This window comes from Xenopus laevis, chromosome 7L (assembly GCF_017654675.1).
Source record: "Xenopus laevis strain J_2021 chromosome 7L, Xenopus_laevis_v10.1, whole genome shotgun sequence".
Taxonomy (NCBI): domain Eukaryota; kingdom Metazoa; phylum Chordata; class Amphibia; order Anura; family Pipidae; genus Xenopus; species Xenopus laevis.
In genome coordinates, this window is record NC_054383.1 from 98,867,226 (window position 1) to 98,885,378 (window position 18,153).

At 39.6% G+C, this 18,153-nt stretch overlaps 1 protein-coding gene across 8 annotated transcripts in view; it reads right to left on the minus strand.

Annotated features, from left to right (window-relative positions):
• Positions 1-8,940: 8,940 nt before the first annotated feature.
• Positions 8,941-18,153, minus strand: part of kazn.L (kazrin, periplakin interacting protein L homeolog) — a 349,342-nt gene continuing 340,129 nt past the window's right edge. For 6 of the 8 annotated variants that reach the window (XM_041569375.1, XM_018226077.2, XM_018226070.2 and 3 more), the window contains 3 exons: positions 15,596-15,785; positions 14,201-14,331; positions 8,941-11,508 (listed from right to left, as the gene is read on the minus strand). In XM_041569375.1, the coding sequence (XP_041425309.1) occupies positions 11,341-11,508; positions 14,201-14,331; positions 15,596-15,785 (489 nt within the window). In that variant the 3' untranslated portion in view covers positions 8,941-11,340. Of the gene's footprint in view, positions 11,509-14,145; positions 14,332-15,595; positions 15,786-18,153 lie in introns of all 8 variants that reach the window. The other 2 variants (XM_018226078.2, XM_041569376.1) reach the window with 2 other exon arrangements.

An 18,153-nucleotide genomic window follows, 5' to 3' on the forward strand; every position in this document is an offset into this window, starting at 1 on the left:
TCGATGGATTAAAATCCTTCGAATCGTTCGATTCGAAGGATTTAATTATTCGATTCGAAGGATTTAATTGTTCGATTCGAAGGATTTAATCGTTCGATCGAAGGATTTAATCGTTCGATCGAAGGATTTAATCGTTCGATCGAAGGATTTAATCGTTCGATCGAACGATTATTCCTTCGATCGAACGAATTGCATTCGGCAGTCGAATATCGAGGGTTAATTAACCCTCGATATTTGACCCTAGGTAAATTTGCCCCTAACTGTGCATCTTGTTTGAACATGAAACTGCTCATTTTGGCGTGATGTCTTTGTTCCAGCTTTAATCTTGTGTATGTCTTTGCCAGTTTCTGCTCATTCCAGCTGTCTTTTCAGAAGCAACTAAAACAGGCCCTGACCCTTAACTGGAATTCTAGAAACATCATATAACTCATTTACTTTTGACAAGGCTTAAATGATAAGAGCCTAAAGGAGCTCAATTGTCCCCCTTAAAGCTCACCCGTTGGAAAATCTGCCCACAGTATTTACTATATAAGCACCTGAGGGCCTGTGCCTAGAGAGGCAGCTTAGAGGACAGGTGAACCTTGTAGTGATGAGTGAATCTGTCCCATTTTGCTGAAAAATCTGCGAAATTCCAAAAGAATTTGTGTACCAGCGAAAAATTTGAAAAATGCGTGACTCTTTTGTCCAAATGGGCACCCGAATAATTTTGACGCGCGATAATTGTGACAGGCGTAAATTTTTTGTATCAGCAAAATCAACTGCGAATTTTCGCAGCAGTTTCACGAAAACATTTGCAGTCGGCAAAGTGCGGAAGTTTGCCTCGAATCCATGCCTGGCGAATAAATTTGTCCATCACTAGACCATGGGTGTTTAAATATATTAAGGAAAAAAACTGTTAAGCAGCCAGTACACTCCTGGCTTTCACCTCAAGTGGAGGGTGGGGTTACTCTTCTTCATCAATGTGTTACAATATATATATATATATATATAGATGCAAGCAAATCTGATGAATGCACAAGGGGAAGAGTGCGTAGGGCAGGGACAGATATAAATGTGGCACTTCCCATGGTTGGTGCTGTTTGAAAGGCGTATTTATCAAAGCATGAACTTTCACTTTCATCCATTGATAAATACTCTTTTCAATAGAAATGAATGGAGAGTGGCGGAATTTCACCGTAGCAGACTGTGGCGATGTCTAACCTATTAATACTGTAAACCCCCAATGACTGGTCTCTAAAAACCAAGCAGAAATCTGACTGGTGCTGTTTCATCACACACATTTAATGGTTAACTGAACTAAGACTTTTGAGTTAACTTTGTATTATTAATCTCTTATAGTTTTTCAGTTATTTGACTTTCTCTTTTGTCTGTCTCCTGCTTTGAAAATCATTACTCCCATTTGATAAATAGAAGGAGGGCCAAAAAGATCTGCACACAGATGTTGTTCCAGCATTCAGTCTAATATCCCCACCTGCCCATGCCACTGATAGAAGTCTTACATTTACTGAAAATATTTCGCAAACTCCCTGCTGGGTCACACACATGACTGTTTCTACTTGATTATTCACACACTTACCTGCACAGGTACATAAGGCGGCTAAAGGAAAGTAATGGCCTGGCTCCCCTTGGATGGAAAAGTAGGATTGTTCTGTCCTAAAACCACTTTAAAGTCACACTCCTTTACAACGTGGCTAAGCACAGCTTGCTATAATGCTGCCACACTCCCCTCTTCCACGTGAGCTCACTGATAGCACTGGTGCCTGTGAGTGCTTCATTGCCTTCATACCTCCCCCCTCTGTGGGTCACTGACCCCTAGGAGTGTGTGTTGTTGGCTGGGGCACAGGATGTAAACATAACACAAAAAGCTGACACAACGATCTAGCCCAGCTCAGAGTGTTTGGGCTCATTTAATTATTTCAAATGGGGCTGTACTCACACAGGCGCATGTAGGCGCCGAACGCAGGAAAAATGCAGCATGTTGCGTCTCAACCTGCGTTCGGCGCCTACATGCGCCTGTGTGAGTACAGCCCCATTTGAAATAATTAAATGCGTCTATTCCTGCGCTCCCCTGCGGCTGAACGCCGAAAAACGGAACGCAGGGGAGCGCAGGTAAAAACGCTCATGTGTAAGAGCCCTTTCAGTAGTGCCAGGCACCATGGGCAGAAAGTTATCTGCAACTTGTATATACCATCACAACTCATTGTATATACCATCACATTCTTTTCCCCTGTCCCAGTATACAGCTGGCACACCCCAATGACTGTCTGCTCCTTATTATGACTGCAAAAAACACACATTTTTGGGGCACATTTATTAAGGATCAAGATTTATTTTATTTTTTTTGTCAGAAATCAAGTTTTCGGGTTAAAAAAAAACCTCAAGATTTATTATACCCGATGATGTTGGAGTTTTTTTCCGGAGGGTTTGTCCAAAAACTTGATGAATTTGAGCGATTCCAGTTTTTTTTTTTCACAGAAAATTAGATCAATTGAAGTTTTCTGGTTGTTAACCCCGAACTCACTGGATTGTTTTTTCCTAAATAAGAAACCATTCGAGTTCATTCGAGGTATAAAAAAAAACCTCTAAAATTCGACTTTCGATAAATAACCCCCTAAATATAAATAAAATCAACTGCACTGATTAATTCCTCTTTACACTCTCACATATTAGTATAAGTGAATATGTTCCTGTTTCTTACACAAGGTTTCAAGCATTTATGTTTCCCCTCTCTATCCTTTCTATACATTCTTTTCATACATTACTTTTTCAGCAGCACCACTGCGTTTCTTTCGCTCCTCTGATCATTTTGATGCGGGTGACCTATAGACTTGATTTTTATGGCCCTTATAACTTGTTTTCTTTCTACATACTATTCTTTTTTTTCTGCTTCTTTTAAATGGGTTGTTCACCTTCCAAACGCTTTTTTCAGTTCAAACGTTTTCAGATTTTCCCCCAGAAATAAAGTTCTTTTTCAATAACTTTCCATAATGAATTTTTCGCCGTTTTTTTCAAAATCTGGAAAACGAAGCGATCTGAGTGCCATCTTGCCGGCGATTTCGATTCTAGCTGGTGGGAAGGCTTTTCGGAGAGATTAGTCGCCCGAAGAAGAGGTGATTCATCGCCGGGCGACTAAATCTCCCAGGATCTTAGTGTGTGCCCTTACCCTTAGAACGTGAGAAGTGACACTTTACACTTCAATATTAGAAAAACAGTCACACACAGAAAATAGAAAGTCATTGGAAAAAGTCGTTTATTCTGGTGAACAATCTGAAACCAACTAGGAGTCTGAACATGAACAACCCCTTCAATTATCATTGCAAACTTGTGATCTTATGTTGCCAACGTCCAACTGTGATGAATACATTTTCTATATTTGGGGAACAAATAGCACCTATTTATTTGTACGTATTTTATTTTTTTTTTAAGTGTTTACGACAATGTATCCTATTGTTGGTCACTATGATGTCATCAATCTGTTCACGCCCCTTTCCAGTCATATAGGGTTTATCAGGCTACTTTTTTTTTGTGATTGTGCACTTAGAAAAATACCTTTTCATGCTGCCCATCTCTAGCCGTCTCTTTGATACGTTTTTATTTCTGCTATAGCAACATCATGGGAGTTAAAAGAGAAGCAGCACTAAAGGAGTTAAAAGCGCATAAGCAGAATAAAAAAAAAAAAATGAATATACCTAAATAACAATATTAGCACAGGTTATTGTATAGAGACATTGCCTAGTCATGAACAAAGGAGCAATGATTTGGAATGATCAGGAAACAGAATCAAAACCGTGATCTCCATTGACCGAATGAGTAGAAAACATGGCAGAATGCATGCTAGGGTTTGCCAAGCAATTGCTTTTGAATAGGGATGCACCGAATCCAGGATTCGATTCGGAATTCGGCCTTTTTCAGCAGGATTTGGGCAAATCCTTCTGCCCGGCCAAACCAAATCGGAATCCTAATTTGCATATACAAATTAGGGGCAGGGAGAAAAATTGCGTGACTTATTGTCACAAAACAAGGAAATAAAAATAGTTTTCCCCTTCCCACCCCTAATTTGCATATGCAAATTTGGATTTACATTTGGTTCGGTATTCGGCTGAATCCAAAATAGTTGGTGCATCCCTACTTTTGAACAAAGCCATCAGAAGACAATGGAGAGTTTGGGATTATATTTAGATCACATATTTTAGGAACATGCTGAATCCAATGTTGTAGGATTCCTGAATATTGGAGAAGTGGCAGAGCAGATCCTTCTGTGGCTCATTTAGTAGAAGTGTCAGCTACAAGGTACGGAATTCTAGGCAGGCGGAATTTATACCCTCCCACCTGTTAACCATTTGGTCAGACTCCAGCACTAGTCCCTGTAGGATCCGGTTAGTGAGTTTTTTAACTTGATATGTTGCCTGGGTCCTGACCAGGGGAACTATAGGGAATTATAGGGAATATGTAAATGAAACACTTTACAGAAACAGAATTCTTAGTTATTTTTAAGTTTAATGAACTAGTAGGCATTCCCTATAGAAACCCATGGCTATTCCCTTGAAACAGATGTTCCTTTCTCCTCCAGTGGAACAAAGGGAAGAGATTAGTGATAGAGAGATCCCAGTGGGAGAAGCTTGTTTAATCACCGCTGGGCTGAGTTCTACTTCCAGATAAAATGAAGTCCCACAACTAAATATACTCGCACACACGATTGATGGAGATAAAACGGAAAGCGCTGTGTACCTTCCTCAATGGATGTGGCTGTGAGGAATCATATGAAACAGCTGAAGGGCAGGAAGTCGGGTCACAAATGGAATGAAGAGAGTCTGGGAAAAGTCTCCCAAGCACAGCTCAGGGCACCAGAACTTGTTCACTGCCGGAAATGGCAATTCCAGAACACATTTGTCTGTATATTGGAAGCCGTGTCATTTTACCATGATCCACGTGCTGCTATAGACAGTGAAATCCGGTAACTGTTTATTTCCTTTGGGAAACAACTTGGAAGAGAACATTCCTGGCGAGGAGTAAACAGATTTAAGTGCATATTTATATATCTAGATATAAATACAAGTTCTCCTATAGGCTGGTTTTGCTTCCAATAAGAATTATTAATTATAGTTTATAATTAGATCTCAGTTTGGCTCAAGTACAGAGTACTGTCTTATTACAAGGTAATGGGATATAACAAATTTGATTTAAATGGAGTCTATGGTAAATCTAGAACATCACCTACTTGATTATGTATTATATATTGTCGCTCATTTTCATCATTTTGTGATGTACAATATTGAACAATAACCCACAGTGTGTCACAGAGGGAGTGTGTTGTTTTTGTATTACTGCACTGATACAAGTGAGAGTAGTATACGGCCTAGCAGCACATCCACACCCCTGCTTTCACAGCCAATCATATTACATAGTAAGTAAGGTTGAAAAAAGACACATGTCCATCGAGTTCAACCTTTTTTTTTTTTTTATTAACTACCTATCTGCCAGTTGATCCAGAGGAAGGCAAAAAACCCATCTGAAGCCTCTCCAATTTGCCTTAGAGGGGGAAAAATTCCTTCCTGACTCCAAAATGGCAATCGGACTAGTCCCTGGATCAACTTGGACTATGAGCTATTTCCCATAACCCTGTATTCCCTCACTTGCTAAAAAGCCATCCAACCCCTTCTTAAAGCTATCTAATGTATCAGCCTGTACCACTGACTCAGGGAGAGAATTCCACATCTTCACAGATCTCACTGTAAAAAAAACCCCTTCCGAATATTTAGGCAGAACCTCTTTTCTTCTAATCGGAATGGGTGACTTTGTGTCAGCTGGAAAGACCTACTGGTAAATAAAACATTAGAGAGATTATTATATGATCCCCTTATATATTTATACATAGTTATCACATCACCCCTTAAGCGCCTCTTCTCCAGCGTGAACATCCCCATATTGGCCAGTCTTTCCTCATAGCTAAGATTTTCCATACCTTTTACCAGCTTAGTTGCCCTTCTCTGTACCCTCTCTAATACAATTATGTCCTGTTTGAGTGATGGAGACCAAAACTGTACGGCATATTCTAGATGGGGCCTTACAAGTGCTCTATACAGTGGAAGAATGTCCCCCTCCTCCCTTGACTCTATGCCCCTTTTAATACAGCTCAAGACCTTATTATCCCTTGATGCTGCCGACTGGCATTGCTTGCTACAGCCAAGTTTATCATCTACAAGGACTCCAAGGTCCTTTTCCATAATGGATTTGCCTAGTGCAGTCCCATTAAGGGTATAAGTGGCTTGGATATTTTTACATCCCAGGTGCATGACTTTACATTTATCAACATTGAATCTCATTTGCCACTTAGCTGCCCAGATTGCCAGTTTGTCAAGATCATGTTGCAAGGGTGACACATACTGGGTGGAATTAATTGGGCTGGATAGTTTTGTGTCATCTGCAAACACTGATACATTACTTGCAATACCCTCCCCTAAGTCATTAATGAACAAGTTAAATAAAAGGTGGCATTGGATAGAGAGAGAAGACGTTAACCAATCAACAGTCAGCACCAGTTTATTTTTAATTTGTTAAGAGGTGTTTCACCTCAAATCGATTGGATATTCGTGAATGAAAAATTGACTAACATTGCACTAGATAAATACCCCTCATTTTAAAAAGTTTGCCAACCCTGGATAGACTACAGATATAGAGGGACTCTTCCCTCTCAATTACTATGACTGAAATTACTGTTAGATAGATTCAGATCTTTTATAAAGGGATAAAATACAGAGATGTAAAAAATGCAAATTAAGCCACTTTTTAAGCTTTATTATTTTTCTTTTTTACTGGCAATTTTGAAGGTTTTGTTTTGTTTCTTGTTTTCCATGCTACAGTGCTGTAAAAGCAAATATCAGCGAGCTTTGACATTTATACATAATAATGTTACATACTTATACATACGCTAACTGTATGATGGCCAGAATCACTGTATGTATATAATATATGACTATGTAACCGCTGTAAGGGGTGTTTCACTACGTTCAGTTTTAAGTAGGTTACACAATGACCTATTCCCAGTTTATTCGTTTATAGAGTTATTTGCCCTCCTCTTACCAGCTTTCAAATGGGGGTCACTGACCTCAGCAGCCAATAAATATTGCTCTTTGAGGCTAGAATTTTATTATTGTTACCAGGGGTGTAACTACTAGTGATGTGCGGGCCGGCCCAATTCCTGCGAATCGGGTGGGTTTGGGCCAACCTCGCACTCTTCTTTCTGGGTCGCGGGCGCAGGTTGAGCTCTTCTGACTACTCTCTCTGCTCACGACCTTCCAAATGCTGACTTCCGGGTTGAGCTTTTATAGACTGGCGCCTCTCGCCCTGCTCCTTTTGTGACGTCATAGGCGGGGTGGTTCTAAAAAAGGAGGAAATAAGGCTCCGGCGGGCGCGGGTAGTGGGAGGGCAGCTGGCAGGCGGGGACAAGTCTGACCCGCACATCACTAGTAATTACAGAGTAAGAAGACCCTATGGCTGTAGGGGGGCCCAGGAGGTATAGGGACCCCATGAGGCCTCAATTAATGTTCAATATGTATTGGTAAAACAGGACAACTTCTAGATAACTTGGGGGCCCTAAAATGTATTTGCTGTGGGGCCCAGTAACATATACTATAGTTACACCACTGATTATGTTTACTTTACTATCTTCCTATTCAGCCCCCCCCCTATACTTCTTCCAGTCTCTCACTCAATCCACTGCCTGATTGCTAGGGAAATAAAGGCCCTAGCAACCAGATAGCTGCTGAAATACAGACGTCAATAGCTGCTGAACAAAAAAGCTAAATAACTGAAGAAAAAAAAATGATAAAAACGAAGACCAAATATCTCAGAATATCACAGTCTACATCATACTACAAGTTAATCTAAAGGTGAACCTACAAGGAAGTAAAACATGTTTTCCCCTTCCCACCCCTTCGGATTCGGTTTCATATTCGGCCGAATCTTTCACGAAGGATTCAGGGGTTCGGCCGAATCTAAAATAGTGGATTTGGTGCATCCCTACTTTTAAACACAAGCAACAGTATAATGTTTTATCGCACGGTGTCATTGGCCTTACTAGTCCTCATAACTATACTCCTATATACTAATATATATATTAAAAAAGAAAATAATCACCTGCCTCCTGAATGGGTGGTGCCAGGGGTGGGGATCAGATTATACACAGAATTTTGGCATGAAAATGTACAATTCCGCATTTTTGTGGTTAAAAAACAAAAAACACGCAGACAAACTTGAATATTTTAAAATATGCTTTATTGATTTTTTTGTATTTGCCTCCATGCCTTTAGAACTGATCCACCAAGAGGTGGGCATAATTAAAACTAAAGTTACCAAACATTTTATACTACATACTGTATTATCGCTCTGTTATTTTTCATTTTTAATAGACCATCTTCTTTTTAAAATTATTTCCTAGCATGTAATGAAAAGTACTAAATAACCACGAGCTTTTGTTTTGTTTTTTAAAAAAAATAAAACACAGAGGGGGAAAAAAAAAAAGCTTTATAAAACACTAGTCTGGACCCGAAAAAAAAAAAAAAAAAAAGTACTTAATGGCTTTTTCTTCGGTCCGACTGATCCCTTTAAAAAGCGCTAGTCATCTGTTTGCCAGTGATAAAATGCATCATGTTAAACAAGGGAACAGATTGAGACTAAATACCCCTTCCATAGGGTGCACTAAATTGAAAAATACCATCTAAACATTAGCAAATGTCCATGTTACAGTTTTCAGAGCTTGACATTCAGTGTTTTTTATTTGAGGACAAAGCAAAATATACGGCAGCATTGATGTACCATTTACACCGATTAGTAGAAAGGGAGAAACACAAAGCTGGTCACAGGCAACTCAACCAGTCTGAAAGAGCTTGAAATTACACAGTCACTTGCACATAGAGAGTATTTTGATTGAAAATAAAATGCCCCAACAAAGATCTATTTATGCAACTGCCAGTCTATTCTGCTTGGCCACAAATTGCCACATTGGAATGGAAATCACAGGACAAAAATAAATCCCGATAGTGTTTCTTGTAAGAGGTAAATGAGATGGGGTTTTTTTTTCCAGGCCTCTTGAAAATGGAAAATGTCAGATTTGGGGAGATTAGTCACCCGGCGACGAATCTCCTCTTCTTTGGGGCGACTAATCTCACAAACTGCCTTTCCTCGTGAAAGGGCTCGGAGTGCCACACCGCCAGCGATTTTTATTCTAACCGCCAGCGATTTTTATTCTAGCCGCCAGGAAGGCAGTTTGGGGAGATTAGTCGCCCGAAGAAGGGGAGAATTGTCGCCGGCAACTAATCTCCCTGGATCTGAGTGTGTGTCTCTGCCCTTATAGGGAGGGATTAGGAAGAAAATAAGCCCAAATCAAATGAAGTTGTAAAGTGTAGTGATCCTAGTCATTTTATAGTTCTAGACCTTTTCTTCATGCCATGTCCACCCTACTTGCTCTGCATTTTGGCTACTTTCCATCTGACCAAACTCAGTACCCGCATATGACAAACCTCAGTACCTCCAAACTCAACTTGCATAAGGACTTAACATGGATAGAAGGTGCTTCTCCACATTTACCACCTTAATACTAGTTGCACCGTGGGTATTCTGCATATGCCTTATTATTTAAAGGGATTTTTAGGATGTCGTTTTTATATCTAAATGACACTGTTTACACTGCCAATAATTCACTCTACAACATAAAATCTCAGGTCATTTTGCCTGGTCATGTGCTTTCAGAAAGAGCCAGAACTTTAGAGCCAGAAATTACTTAAAAATGCTTATTCTTTGGTGTTACTGTTCCTTTAAAGTAGAAGGAAAGCTGTCTTGCACTTGGTGGTGCCAAAAGTTAGTCACCCAAAGTGATTGTATTGACCTGAAACCCCGGGCCGGTGCTCCTATCAGCAGAAAACGGAACCAGCCGAGGATTATACCGGTGAGCACCACGGAGCGCTCCTCTTCTGGCTTCTTCTTTCTTCAACTGCTTTCCCAGGGCAAACGCATGCGCAGTTGAACAAAATAGCCAACTTTTTAGTTAAAGTTCAGCTTTTCATTCTAATGCACATGCGCAGCCTCGCAAAGAAACAAGACGGCGGAAGAGGATCGCTCCGTGGTGCTCACTGGTATAACCCCCGGCCGGTGCAGTTTTCTGCTGATAGGAGCACCAGCCCGGGGTTTCAGGTAAGTCAAGTGAAGCTTTCCTTCTCCTTTAAGGCAGCTACTGTCCACAACTTCCCCTTTAAACTGAGCAACGTTACGTTAATGAAATTGGGGTTACATTTTGCAAAATAAACTATTTCTCTAATTAAATGGGGGGGGGGATTCTTGGCTGCGGCCAATACCTAAAACTGTGTATTATTTTTCATGTAGAAACAGGGCTTTATGCAAATCCACAAATCTCTATATAATGTGTGCGTCTGCGTGGGCTGCTACCTTATAAATACTGTGCTAGAAATTGTGTATTGGAAGACGTAACCAAGTGGATATTGAAATGCGGTGGAGTGGATTTGGTTGCGCTTGCACTGCCTTTGAGCCGGCCACTCCACAGAACAATATGATATAAACATACCCTTCATCCTTTAGGAAAAATAGAACTTCAACATTTAACTTTATAATTTAGATATAACAAGTTTGTGCATTTATGCAAATAAATTAAAAAATACAAACAAAAGAAAAAAACTCTGTCTGGCAGGCATTAAAGGTTATTAAACCCTTCATCCGGAAAAGCAGTGACCTTTTCCGAATAAAGATTCTGTATATATATATATATTTATATCTTTTTTTTTTTAACTTTTTTTTTTTTTTTTTAAACAAAGCACTGGCACACCCCTTAAACAGGATAATGTCACGCAAAACATATGAAATAACAGGATGCATCATCACACTATGGGCTCAGGAAAACCGCTTTCTGGACGAGAGACACTACAAGCACAAAGTGCACTTTTTATGTTATTTACAAATACACAGTAGTTTTTCAAGTTTTTAAACAAACAAACAAAAAAAAAATCCCCTGATCCCCAAAATCAAAACCCTTCTTTAAAAAAAGAAAAAATGAAATCCAACACAACTGCATCAAATATACAGACAAACAAACAGATCTGAACATATTCCTTTCTCTTATGTACAACACAAACCTGCAAACTCCAGCTTCTCCACTTGAACTACAACTCCCAGAATGCTATGAGAGCCGAGGGTTTTTCTTTTGGCTCCCAAGAGCGGTAGTTCAATAACAGCTGGAGAGCCGCAAGCTTCAACCCCTCATACAACAATTACAAAATAAAAGGCTCACATCTCGTGACTCCATCACATGTACATACAGGGTAAACAGGCACTTCACCAGTCTGCATCCTCCTCAATGTAATAGTCGGGTGTGGTACCATCAAACAGGCCGGGATCTAAAGATTTCCTTTGCTTTCCCCTGGCAAAAACTCTGGATATGGATCCAAAGCCCATCTTCTCTTTCTTCTTCTTCCTTTTTTGGTCTTCAAGGTCTTCTAAAGACTGGAAAGAATGAGAGGGATGGGATTTCAGTAGCTGAAGTTGATATGTGCCTAAATATGGTTTTGGAGGGTCATTATCTGTATTTTCACTTATTACGCATGTCATACGTGTTGGCATGTTTTTCACAGCTGTCCCATGTTGTGCAGGCCTAAGAAGAATTCATAGGGAGTCAGAATGTAGAGAGATTCAGGTGCACAGTTAATATGGCTCTAATAAGTCATATATTCAGTCAAGGGCAGCATATGGAGTTGCCTTCCTGAAAGTGTCGTTTTTGTTTCCAAATTACACTGTTTATACTGCAAATAATTCACTCTGTTTAATTCCTGAACCAGCAAGTGTATTTTTTTTAATTTATAATATTGGTGGGCAGTAGGGTTGCCTGGAAAAAATACCAGCCTTCCTATATATTTATTTTTTTCCCTATTAATAACATTGGGATCAACCATCATTTTTACCTGCCAGGTGGCAACCCTAGTGGGTAGGCAGCCATCTCAGGTCATTTTGCCTGGTCATGTAATTTCAGAAAGAGCCAGCACTGTAGGATGGAACTGCTTTCTGGCAGGCTGTTGTTTCTCCTACTAAATGTAACTGAATGTATCACAGTGGAACCTGGATTTTACTAATTAGTGCTGTCCTTAGATTTTCCAGGCAGCCGTTATCTTGTGTCAGGGAGCTGCTATCGGTTTACCTTCCCATTGTTTTGTTGTTAGGATGATGGGGGGGAGGGTGGTGATATCGCTCCAACTTGCAGTAAAGAGTGACTACAGTTTATCAGAGCACAAGTCACATGACTGGGGGCAGCTGGGAAACTGACTATATGTCTAGCCCCATATCAGATTTCAAAATTAAATATAAAAAACCTGTTTGCTCTTTTGAGAAATGTATTCCAGTGCAGAATTCTGCTGGAGCAGCACTATTAACTGATTCATCTTGAAAAAAAATTTTTTTTTTCCATGACAGTATCCTTTTAACTAGCTCCCTGCTCTGCTCTCCCATACCTCCCAACTGTCCCTTTTTCGGAGGGACAGTCCCTCTTTTGACAGCTCAACCCGCAGTCCCTCATTTGTACTGGAAAGTCCCTCTTTTCTCTGCACTGAACAGCCAGAAAAAGAAACAAAGTTTCTCACTTAATTGGCTTTTAGCAGAGAGGCCAGAACAGTTAACAGGTGCAAATAAGATAATTTGTAACAATTTTGAGACACAAAAACACAGTTTAGATAAGGAAAAATATTTTCAAACTTTCATAACCTGCCAAATTTTGTAAAACAAACATGGTAATTAGGGGGTGTGGTCACAGAAAGGGGTGTGGTCAAAAAATTGCTGCCCTACATGCTGAAAAAAATTTTTTGTCCCTCTTTTTACTTCCAAAATGTTGGGAGGTATGCTCTCCATACAAGAATCCTCCCAGCTGACCTCTAACTGGCTTGTTATTACAATTCGCATTCACTTGTAATTTTCCCATAAATACAACAGAATGTAATAGGGAAGACAAATTTGCTCTATTTTTAGCTCTAAATGCAGTTCAAGTAAAAGTGGAACATGCTTCCATGAGCTGCAAGGAAATAGATCCCTAATGAAATGAGACCCCTGTAACATTTGCATTTATCAGGTTTGCCCTCAGCATTGCCAGATACAGCCATTTCATTATTTCCCCAGGACCATATTAATTTGATATTAGATTTGCCTTGGAAATCTCTAGGATAAAGACGGAACAGCATGGTACAAATCAAGTACACTGCCATGATCACGAACCCCAATAACCATTAGTAGAATCTTCTCTAATAAAAGGGCAGTGTTAGCAGGAGACATGATCATGTAAGCGAATCATAAGGGTAGCTTTATTAAAGGAGAAGGAAAGCTACCACAGCAGTTTATTGACAACAGATTAGCCACAATATTGCAAGCTATAACACTATTTATTCTGTAGAATGCTTTACCATAAACCGCTCTAGAAGCTCTCTTTTTGTTTAGGATAGCAGCTGTCATATTAGCTTGGTGTGACATCACTTCCTGCCTTCGCGCTCATAGCTCTGGGCTCAGATTACAGCAGGGAGGGGGGAAGGTAGGAGCAAACTGAGCATGCTCAAGCCCTAGCCCTGGAGGTTTATGCTGAAAACAGGAAGTCTGATACAGAATCCCATGTGTACACAATAGAAGGAAAGAAATGCAGGGTTTCTTTTGACAGAGGACTTAGAGCAGCACTACTTTTAATGGTATATTTAGATGGACCTTTCTGATAGGCTTACTTAATTTTAGCCTTTCCTTCACCTTTAAAGGACTTGAGATTAACTTTGCTGTTTTGGATACACTAAGACCACTATAATAGGAGGATTTAATGCAATATTTGATGTATCTTCAAAAGACCTGCAAAACACTGGCACCATGTTTCAGACAATATAATGTCACATTTGTTGCGTGTCATTTCTGAGTGCCCTAACACACACACACACATGCAATAACAACTTCCACACCATGACAGCACATATGGATTTGTTCCTATAGTCATGCTTTGTCTAGGAACTACTGCACATGGAATAATGATCACAATGGCAGTCTCTCGGCTGCATGCATCACTCCTGTGGACATGCAAGAGGCAAGCAGAGTACAAGTGGATAGAAAAGTAAAAGATTCAAAAACCTTTCTGGAAAAGATGGAAGAAGAAGCCAAGAAAATGCCTACACTACCGTCTTACATTGCAGAGGGAATGCGTTCGATGTCTCGGGGAGTTGATGTCACTTGGTGTTGAAGACCTGTCTCCTTCTGCTGCTGAAGCGTCAGATATTACTGAGGGTTGCCGGGAATGGCAAGGACTAACTCTGACAGCTTTAAAAAAAAAACAACAAAAAAAAAAAAACAGTCATGGAAAGCGAGTCTCGACACAAACATTTGCACTCTAATAATTACAAAATGTAGCAAAGGTTTAAATAAAATCTCAGATTTGAACTGTCAATATTTTTTTTTTCTTGATTCTACATGTAAATCTGCAAATACAGTGGTGGAGTGAAATAGGCCACAAGATGTTTGGAAAACGGCTGCTTGAATTTTAACTTGCAGAGCACTCTTACCAATGTGTGGAGCTTAAATGATAATGCCCCAAAGTGACTGACAGCATGTATGACTAAATCATTTGCACAGCTGCTATGCAATTCAGCCTTTGTCAAGATTCAAATAGGTGTCCCAGTGCATCATCCGGGCCCTTGAATGAATCAGTTGCTGTATAATGCTAATACTAGTTCCCTAACGAGTTTATGAATAAACAGTGTTGTATATTACCGGTACTGAGCTAAAGGATTAATGGAATAACACTGGGATATAAAAAGAGTGGCAGATTCACAAAGGCCTTACTTCAGTTTTGTAGGAGAAAGAAGAAGCCCTTATAAAATAAAGGGGAAAAATCTTTATTTAAACAATCATCTGTAGCCTTACGCATTTCGTGTCCCTAAGACCCTTAATCAAGCCTATGATTGAGGGTTTAGGTGCACGGAAAGCATAAGGCTCGAGATGATTGTTTAAATCAAGATTTTTCTACTTTTTAGCCAACAATTTTTGGCCTGATCTAGTGTTCCCTAAACCTTTCTTTCTTCTTGCACGGATTGTCCATTCCCCTGAGCTGAGGGCCTGGGGCAGGAGCACCTAGCCCACGATTTTACTTTGGTGAGTTTTTTTTTACTACAAGTGGATGCTCTTATGCTTATATACAGATTTGGGATAAAATAAAGGGGCCCCTGGGCAGACAAACTGGCCTGATTACTCTATTTCATCACACTGAATATGTGCAGAAGTATCATCTGACTAACCTGAATAAAATGGAGCAATCGGCCTAGAAGAATGGACCAAAATCACTCCTGAACAGTGTGTCTGTATGCACTTACCCCCACAAGACTTGCATCTGTAATTGCAAATGAATAAATACGCACCCAAGAAATGTAGAAAACACTTACTCCTGAGGTACAAAAGAGAAAGTCGAACGCATATTGTGCACAAGAACTTCTTATTAGCAGTTGCACGTCATGGAGTGTTAGTGCATGTGACACATTTAAAGAGGATCATGGGTAAGACAGAGGGTACCAATCTGAAACATACAAACCTTGCCGGTCAGTGGTATGCTGTGGATGTCCGTGGTACAGGGTTTGCTGGCTTTGTCGAATTGCCGCAGTCAGCGGGAGGTCTGCATGCATTACCCACTCTTGATTTCCATTTAACACCGTTTCCCCAGGCATTGCTAGAGAGTGGCGCTTGGGCACATCCTTTGTAAGTGTCGCTAAGGACTGTTTTGCCTAAAAGAAGAAAAGAAAATATTCCAGAAAAACAAAAACGCCAACCCAACCTGAACTGGAGGTTATGAGTACACAGCACGCTCAGCAAAAGACATTTTGCCAAATAAAGTTTAATTGGCCAAGGCTATTAAAAAAAACAAAAAAAAACCTAGACTTATTGGTGATTATATTTATGTGAAATGATTGATGATTAAAAAGGGAAGCTTGAAAGAAGCTACATTTGCCTTAAAAGAGCAACTAAACTTTAAAGGGGACCCATCACCCAAAAAAATTATTCGAAATCCTATTTAATCACATTAGTCAAGCAAAATGAACTTAACTTACACTATATAAATTATTTAAATTGTGTTTCCTTCAGTCTGGGAATTCCTAATTATAGCAAGCAGGCAGGAGCCATTTTGTAGACACGGTTATTAATGCAAGCCTTGTATCAGTCTGATTCAGTTATCAAAGCAATAACCAGTCTGTCCAACCAATAACATCCAACGCTTCTTTAACAACCTCCAGCAGAGGTTTCCAAACTAAAGGGCTGGCCACCCTAGGGGCCCAAAACTGGGAGGTAGAAGGATCAGAATAATTTTATGAACTATAGAGGGCTAACCTTGCTACTAAAACAGATTGGAACAGGACTTAATTATTGTTGCATTTCTGGCTCCGTTTGTATGCTCTGTATTCATTTTCAGATTTCCTCTCACACTCCATAAACATAAAAGGACTACTAGAATTAACTACTGATTGAAATTACCCTACTGTGTTGTGTGAAGTGTTATGGGCCATAGGCTGGGGGCAGGGACTAATTTGAGTGACGACTAGCGCTACATAAAGTACCAGCGACCTTATTAGAAGTGAAGGGTAGAAATGAGCATAAGCCTACAGTACAATAAAGCTATATACCTCCTATAATTGAAGCACAGTGAATTTCATTTGGTTTTGTTTTTTTAACACTGATGAACAAAGAAACATGTTCATAAAAAGTGAGAGCAGATCTCTCCAAAGTGGTTTAATAAATTCCTGGAAAGATCTTTTTCAAGAAAGATCGGAATTGTTACATCTATGGCCACCTTAACTGTTTGGGAAACGGCTCAGCTCTTTCAGGTTGCATAGGGATAATGAAAAAACAGCTCTTTTCATATCCAGTCACAAATTCTCCATTGGATTGAGATCTGGCCATTCCAGGACATTAAGCAGCCATTAGCCTTTTAGTTTTGGCTTTGTGTTTGGGGGTCACCCTGTAGCAGGAAGACTTATCTTCATTCAAGGCTTCAAGGCTGCAATCATTCCACCCTCAAAAGCCGTCCAGCACTGGCTGCAGAGAATGCATGATGCTGCCATCACCCCATACTTCATGGTGGGGACAGTAAGCCTATGATGATGTACAGAGTTTGGCTTTGTCTAGTCTGATGGACTCAAAGCTCCATTTTGGCAACTGTAGGTGAAACATCACATGACTTAAAGGCTTTTGTGGCACTCTCCTATAAAGCTACAGCTGGTGAGGCACATAGGCAACATACATGGATATCTCCTATTTCAGTCACCGAGTCTCTTGGTCACCTCTTAATTGTCACCTTCTTGCTTGGTCACTCACTTTTGGTAGAAAGCCTGTTCTTGGCAGATTTACTGCTGTGCCATAGCCTTTCCATTTCTTATTGACTGATTTAACTGTTCTCCAAGAGATATTCAGTGAAATTTTCTTTTATCCATTCCGACTTTTCAATCACTTGACAACTATGTGAAATCATTTTGCAAAGACCTGTTCTCACTTTGACATGAAAGAGTCTATTTCTGACAGTGTCCAACCCCCCCAAATATAGTCCATGTAATGCTCTATCACAATAAATACATTTAATAGCACTGTACATTCAAAATCGTCAAAAGCCACTTAATGACAAGATGTTTTGTGAAATAAAACAAATTAAAAAGTCTTTATACAATTAAACCTTTCAAATTAGGGAAGCACAAGGTGTGTTAATGTAGAATTCAAGTTGTAGTGTAATACACATTAGACAAAAAAAAAAAGAAAATTTTCATAGCTATACACAGAAATATTTTTTAACAAAATACAATAAAAACACAAATACAATGTAACGCATGACATTTATATCTAAATGGAGAGCTTTTTTTTTTTCTAACAACGGTACAACACATACACATGCTGCCTATCAAGCTGAAAAAAAAAAAAAAATTGTTTTTTAGATGGGGTCAATGACCCCCCATTTGAAAACTTGAAAGCGTTGCAAGAAGATGTCAAAAACTATAAAAAATAACGAAGATCAATTGAAAAGATGCTTAGAATTAGCCATTCTATAACATACTAAAAGTTAACGCAAATGTGAACCACCCCTTTAAAATGAAGATGGCCCATCCATAA